Source organism: Mercurialis annua, linkage group LG8, assembly GCF_937616625.2.
Source record: "Mercurialis annua linkage group LG8, ddMerAnnu1.2, whole genome shotgun sequence".
Taxonomy (NCBI): domain Eukaryota; kingdom Viridiplantae; phylum Streptophyta; class Magnoliopsida; order Malpighiales; family Euphorbiaceae; genus Mercurialis; species Mercurialis annua.
The window spans coordinates 35126492-35133821 of record NC_065577.1 but is presented as its reverse complement, the minus strand read 5'-3'; the positions used below and the strand labels follow the sequence as shown (position 1 = coordinate 35133821).

General features: G+C 32.5%; 2 protein-coding genes across 11 annotated transcripts; one reads left to right on the top strand and one right to left on the bottom strand.

The window, feature by feature from the left end:
* The first annotated feature begins 210 nt into the window (after positions 1-210).
* Positions 211-3140, top strand: LOC126659461 (homeobox-leucine zipper protein ATHB-8-like). Of its 10 annotated transcripts, none has more exons than XR_007634970.2 (10): positions 211-661; positions 756-833; positions 924-995; positions 1108-1169; positions 1451-1522; positions 1828-1907; positions 2177-2424; positions 2531-2614; positions 2702-2808; positions 2979-3140. XR_007634970.2 is itself a non-coding variant. In XM_050352753.2 (3 exons), exons 1-3 carry the CDS (start codon positions 2502-2504, stop codon positions 3013-3015), a joined length of 240 nt encoding a protein of 79 aa, XP_050208710.1. In that variant the 5' UTR covers positions 2451-2501; the 3' UTR covers positions 3016-3140. The 10 variants fall into 10 exon arrangements, 1 of the variants encoding a protein (XP_050208710.1); XR_007634967.2 differs by having other exon boundaries at positions 213-661; positions 2542-2614; XR_007634969.2 differs by having other exon boundaries at positions 213-661; positions 2531-2597.
* A 1031-nt stretch (positions 3141-4171) lies between these two features.
* On the bottom strand, positions 4172-6558 carry LOC126659510 (uncharacterized protein At4g26485-like). The gene is made up of 3 exons (XM_050352801.2): positions 6185-6558; positions 5850-6048; positions 4172-4744 (listed from the first exon to the last, which is right to left on the bottom strand). Exons 1-3 carry the CDS (start codon positions 6411-6413, stop codon positions 4465-4467), a joined length of 708 nt encoding a protein of 235 aa, XP_050208758.1. The 5' UTR covers positions 6414-6558; the 3' UTR covers positions 4172-4464.
* Between the last annotated feature and the right edge of the window lie 772 nt (positions 6559-7330).

Genomic DNA, 7330 nt, shown 5'->3' with positions numbered 1-7330 from the left:
GGACGTAATTCGTTTCTTTTCCTCGAATAAAAAAATTTTGGGTCGCAGTAGCCTAAAATTATTGACTCAAATTAAAGAAGACGAAGAAAATCATGGCATTCCATATAACGAGTCAAAGCCCTGAACCCTCTTTTTCAATGCTAACTTTTTGTTATGTTGTGTACTTCTTTGCTATTCAGTATTCTTTTTTCCAACTCTCCTCATTTCTACACTACAACAAATTAATAGATTAGGGACGAAATTATTAAGGACCATAAAAGTTTAGTAAACCTACCAAATTTCTAAATTTGTCTTAAATTGTTATTAGGCAAAAAAGGGGAAAAGAAATCGTCGCTCACTGTGTAAGATATCTACAATAAAACAATTTAAAATCATTCTAAAAAATAAATTAAAATCATATTCTCCCTCTCAAATAAAAATCGCTCAGATGAAATTCTTTCTTCTTTTTTCGAACAACTGTTCACCAGCTAGGGTTTCATGATCATATCTACAAAACTATAATGAAAACACTCGAATTCAAACAAGATGCATGTGATTCAGAGTGAGCCGATTATCTATTGACAGATTTAATGGCGGTGAAGATCTCCTCCTCGAGGCGGACTTTCTTCAATGTCACAAACATCGGAGTGAGTGAGAAGGAAGAGTTTGTGAGTAACACGAGGTACAGTTGCTCAGGTCCCTCTTGACAAGTTGTAGAGTGAATCGACAAGATCCACTTTTATTTTCTTCTCTGATGTTGTGCTTCTCTGGTCTAGGTTTATTTTGTTTAATTGGATGCGTGAGTGTTGCTTACAACGGATGATTTTTGTTTTTTTTTTGCTTTCTTTAACAAGGTATGGAGCTATTTTTCTAGTTTTTATATCAATTAATTCTTATTATTCTGTTGATGGACAAGTTATATGGTTTGTGATGTGAATGAACAGGTTACTGTTGCTTATAACAAGGATACCAGCCCTAACAAGTTGAATTTGGGCGTTGGCGCTTACAGAACTGAGGTATTTTTATTATAGAATTTACTTCTAAGTAATTTCTTTACCAATTTGTGTTTGAAAAGAAAAATAGAAGCTCTCTCTGATTTTTGATTGGAAATTTTGGTGGTTTTGATAGGAATGGGAGCCTCTTGTTTCGAATGTAGTGAAAGAAGCTGAACAGATGCTTGTAAATGTCCTGTAAGTATGGAGAAATGCTTAGATAGAGTCTTCTTATCTTAGATGCTGATAGGTATCTGATAGTTTTTGTTTGTTGTTTTCTTTTTCTCAGTTGAACTTTATATGTTGTATTTGGCGAGGTTCCGTTACGTTTCTGTTTGTATCAGCAGTTAATTGTAGTTTTTTGTTTTTTTTCCTTCATTTTATTGTTGTTTATAACAGTCCTGCCATACAAGAGAATAGAGTAACTACTGTCCAATGATCATTTATTGTTCAACTGATGTTTTTTGCTCAAATTATAGGTTGGAGCACAAACAGAGACATGTCTTAAAGAAAAGAAGTTGAGAGTTGAAGATGCTCTTAATGCAACAAAGGTGACTTCTATATAATACCATTATGGACTATTTCATAGCTGAAGCTGAGAGTTGTTAGATCCATTAGTGACAAAAAAATACTCTTCTTTTTATGAACCTGAGTAGATAGATGCTTCATTGAGGTGTTGTTGGATCCATTACTTGCTTTTATTGATTTGAATACTCATTTCCCTCGACTCTATGGACAATTTGTTGGATCCATTACTTGGTGATTTATAGATGGATTGACTATTTGCCATATGATATTAGAATTTTTATTATGGAAAAGGATAGAGAATTGATTTTTTTTATTTATATATATGTAGGCTCAGTATATTTAAAAGCTGGTGAAGATAGCCGGGATAAAAAATAGCTGCTTCCAGAGTTAAAGCAAAGGCAACTTATGGTATTTGAACCTGCTTGATCCATGAAAGCACCTTTTTAGACATTTTGCACGTTTAAATTGTGTCAGCATGTATTATGTAACTTGTGTTTTTTATTAGTAATTTAGTACTGTCACATGCTTCCATTAGAGTAATTAGTTTTTTCGTGGCATCTATTATTAAATAATGATTCAAGAAATTGAATTATGTGCACTTGTTTTTCTTTGACTACTACTTTACGGGAAACTACTGTATGCAAGTAGAAAATTTAAAAGATTTGCTCCACTGACAGATGTATATGAAGCCATATACTCCAAGATTGCTCTCTCAATACTTGAAGAAGAACAAAAAGGAAACAAAGTGGCTTGTCTGTTGTTTGGGGGATCAAGAAAGGCATATCCTGAAACTTCTCTCTCTATATCCTGGATAATTGTGGAACTTATTGATAACCGTTACTAATTTTCACGCTAACATAGGATTTTCTTGATGGGGTGAAGCTAACAGGTGACATCAATGTGTTGTTTTGGGTGACCCTCGCAGGTTAGCTTCAAAAATTTATACATTCTTACATTATATGAAATATATTATTATTTGCTTGGTTATGCAAGTATTTTGATATGCTTATAAATATTTTTTTTCTATCGAGTGTACCTGAAGTGTGGCGCCCCTTTTATGAGTCGTCAACGTTGCTAGCTCAGAAGACAACAATGGCAGTTAGCCTTTTCTATGCGTATCTCATTCATAATATTTTTCTACCTCTATAATGAATCGAAAACATTGACATCAGTGAGAGTAACAACGCTTTCTCTTAACGCAGGCTTTAAGATATCTAAGACAAATTTCTCAAGAAATGTCTCAGCCAAATGTCTTTGGTTGGGGAAGAAGACCAGCTGCTTTACGTGCACTTAGTCAGAGATTCAGCAAGTATGAGTTTAATGTTTTCTACTTTGAAATTCTTAATATTATGTAATTGTACCTGGTCGCAGTGCACTTAGCGACAGCTCCTCTAGTTAAGTACTTGTTCTTTTGCACATTTATTTTATTATGTATCATGTTTGCATATTCTAAGTATAATTGTTTATGTGGTTTTGCAGGATTTCAAGAAGATATTTGTGGAAAATAATTCCGTAGCAGAGAAGGCGCTCAATGTTTAGTATTTTTTATGCATATTTTGGTGAATATTTTCTGTTTGTGATGTAATGGATGGATGAAATATTTTCCGATTTTGAATTTTATGAATATTTTCTGTTTTTTAATTTTGTGAATATTTTCTGTTATCCCATAGTGAATGTTTTCCGTTTCTAAATTTAGCGAATAATTTTAATTTCCGCTTTTAATTTATGTTCCTCAAATATAAACTATTGCATTTTCTATATAAACCGTTGATAAAGTTTTAGTCAAACCATTGCATCATAGTATATATAAGTGTTGCCTTATAAAAATAATGTTGCCTAAGTACTAACAAATCGTTGCCTTATAAAAGTAAATGTTGCCTAAAGTACTATATAAATTGTTGCCTTATAAAAATAACTGTTGCCTAAAGTACTATACAAATCGTTGCCTTATAAAAGTCAATGTTGCCTAAAGTACTATACAAAACTGTTACAATATATGTTTGAAATTGTTGCCTTTTTTAATAATTGCAACAGTTTTATTTCTGTTACAATAGTATAAAAAAACTGCTGCCATAGCTATTAAAACCTATTGCAGCGGCCGCAAATGTAGCTGATTTAAAAGCGTTGCAATAGACCTAAGGCAATAGTTTTTGTACATACAGCAACACTTACTCGGTGTTGCTGAAAGTGACTTATGTGGTAGTGATATTTTAGCGTTTAAGTGCTATATATATAAGAATTAGGGTTATTGTTATTAGATATTCACACTTTTAGCAGTTTTTTTATTAAAGCACAAACTAGAAGATGTCCCACCTTGCATTTAACATTTTCAAACTTTCATCTTATAGACTTGCGTTATATTCCGTAAAAATGATGTCATTTTTTGTCGTGTGAATGACCAATACGACGTCGCGTAAGGCACTTAGACTATATATGCGACAAAATAAAATGTTGAGATATATGGTGCCACGTCTTTTAAATTGTTCTTAGAAAAACGGAAAAGAGAGAATTGCATAGTAACAATAACCTTAAGAATTATTCTTAGGGTAAACTTGTATACTACCTTAAACTCGATTAAACTTGTGATCTTTTCGAGTATCGTATGTGGATAATCGAACTCAACTCAAAAAATTAATTAGAGTAGCTCGAGATCAATCTCGACTCGATTAACATCAAATTAATTTTGAGTTTATCTCTATTGAAATTTGAATAGCTCATAAGTTGTCTCCATTCGATTACATTTTCTAGGCAAGTGTACTCTTAAGGAAGAAGCATTCTTCATGCAAGACTCACTAAATTTCAAATACTTTTCATAACTTAAATTGCAATCTACAAGAAAAATTATAAATCGGAAGAAATCTTGAACACATTCTAGTTACGCAACACGTACTTGGATGAAGAATTTCGACTCCATTGACATCTCAAATGCTATGAATTGGTGATTCTCCAGGGGAACCGGGGTGGCTCAGTGATCGACCTTGAACTTGTAAGTACTGCAATTGCCTAAAGCAAATGGAGCATCAGAAAAAATTCCATGAGCTCTTTTGTTGTTATACCCAGGATAATCGTCTCTGAAGAAGGGAACTATGTCATGCGTAAGAAGGCCTATCTTCTTTGCTTTCTTAACTAAACCCCATTTATCGTAAGGGTCGCCTTCTTTGTTCGTTACATGAATCTCACTGTTATTTTCTTTTAGTAGAACTTTGGCATTGGACAGAAATCCCTTTATCAATAACTTGTTCAACCTATTTCAATCACATCAAATAAGAATCAATTTTTTTTTGGTCAAGAATAAGAATCAATTGACTTCTCCATAATTAACTAATAAACATATTCCGACGAAAAATTCACTAACACTTCGGTCCTTATTACAGTAACAATTACGGAATGGACATATATATTTCATTTTATGATTCCTTTGTCATGCTTCCTTCTACGAAAGCAACAATTTGATCATCTTAAAAGGAACTTTAAAGATCAAAAATCAAATGAGTAAATTGGTTAACTCAATAAATTTCAAAAAATTGCTTTTTGAGCCCTAAATCGTAATCCTGCTCAGCTCCTTTTAAGATTACCAGTCAAATGGAGTAAATTGTTGATAGGCTTCCTCTTAATCTAAAGCAATGATGTGTTGTTCTTGGGAAAACATAATTTGCATAATAAAAACTCAGGACTTATCCTAACTAGTCGCTCTAATTACAACTATTCTCGCAAATGATCACAGATCAAATCCCCATCAACTATTACCATTCAAGTTTAGCTCTAAAACATAATGTAACTCGAAAGAATTAATTTTTATCTTCTTATAACATCTCTCTTTCAGTTTTGTTATCTGTAAATTCCTGATTAATGTCTATCCATACTAGCCATTGAGCAATCATGGAAGTTTCTGACCAAGACCGGATCTTCATGGATCCTCTCACAAGAACGCCACTATCTTTAAACGGTGGAGTTCACAGCAGTGAAAGTGGTCCACAATGAAATAAGCAAGAATTTTCCCATCAGCCGTTTTCTTTTCTTTTTAGGTACAAGTACCATCCGAAATCCAGAGCCATTGTCCGACTAATCTGGAACAGAGTCGGATAGGACCCTGTAGGACAACAAAGCTCTCCCACAGAAGGTTTTTAAACCTGCTCTATAGCTTAAGGCTAGAAACCGACACCTCCGTTTCAGAGGGAAGGAGCCCTTCCGACTCCTTCTCAACCCCCGTCGGTCCCATCAAACATTTCCTAATAGTCTACTATCTCACTCAAAACCCCAATTGCATAAAAACACATACCAGCAACAAAAATGAGCAAACATAACAAACAAACCAAGAGCTTAAGAAAAGCAAATGCAAAGAAACTCAACTCGATTTGGCAGTAGCTACCCTCGCGGAAGATGAAACCGACATGAGGAAAATTATACACAATCCTATCAAATCTTTGAGTTCTCAAGAAAAAATGCTGTCTCATCTCTCTAGCATCCACTCCATACAACACCAAGCATCCTCTCTCTTCTAATTCCCTCACATTACTTACTCCATTACTGTACTTCTTCTCTATATTCTCTGCCATATAAAAAACGATTAAAATTCCATTTTTTTCAACAAAATATAAGGACCCATTACTCTAAAACAATCAAAGTTTTAATCTTTAATAAAAAAATCAAACACCCATTAACAAGAAAAGCAAAAAAGAATAAACCTTCAGAGTCAAGAGTAGTGGCAACCATGTTATGAGCAGAACCAAAAGCCCTAGCTAAGCAGAGCGAAAATGAGAAATCACCATCTCCAATTAACAACAGTCTCTGCTTTGATGAGTAGTGTTTTCTCCACTTCTCTGGTTCTTCTTCTTCTTCATCATCATCATCTGATTCTGATTCATAATCAGATTCTGACTCTACTTTTTTGCATTTTTGTGATACTTTTTCCATTTGGGTTTGATCAGTGAGAGTCACTTAAATTCTACACTTGGTTGCCTTTCTATAAAGAAGTATTTGGGTCTTTGGTTGGTCTTTCAATACATGCAAAAATAAATGGGAGACCTTTTTGGAGAAATTCTGCAGAAATAAATGGGAGACCTTTTTTTTTTTGAGAAATTCTTAGGTAAACTTTCATCCGTATACTAAATTAATTATATCATAACACCTCATTAAAATTAAAGTATATTTATAATATCATTATTAAAAGTGTATATAAATAAAAAAATAAATTTAAAAAAATACTCTTATTTTAATGAGTTATAATATGATTGGCTTAATACACCAATTTTTGACAAACTAGGATCTTAAACATTTCCCCTCTTCTTCTATGTATTACTTATTTCTATTTTCGCTAAATCCATTCTAATTCCTTTTATTATTACAAATATATAGCATTTAAATTGTTCTTTTAACTATTTAATTTGTACGTACGGGCCCTTTTAGACATAAGATTGTTGTTTCATATCATCAAAACAATGACATTGTTTTAAAATTCTGTCCATAAAAGAACTACATGTATACAAAATTGTATAAATGCTAGACAGTAAACTGTTAAAGTCGTGTATTTATTTCCTCCCACAAAGCTCTTCTTTTCAAATTATCAAAAAAAAATTCAGAAACTACATGTGAAATATTTGTCAAGAATCAAGTGAAATAAAAGCTAATAGGTATAAAAATTTCATGACATGTTTAACCTTTTAGGTATAAGAAGTATTAGTATACCCTCCACGTTAGAGCGAAATCACTATACTCTTTTTCATTATTTTTTCTATGAATCCTAATTAATATTAATAAATATAAATTTGTATAATTGTTATTTATTATTAAAATTTGTAATTTAAATTAATTTTAAAGTTAGTATTTTTAAA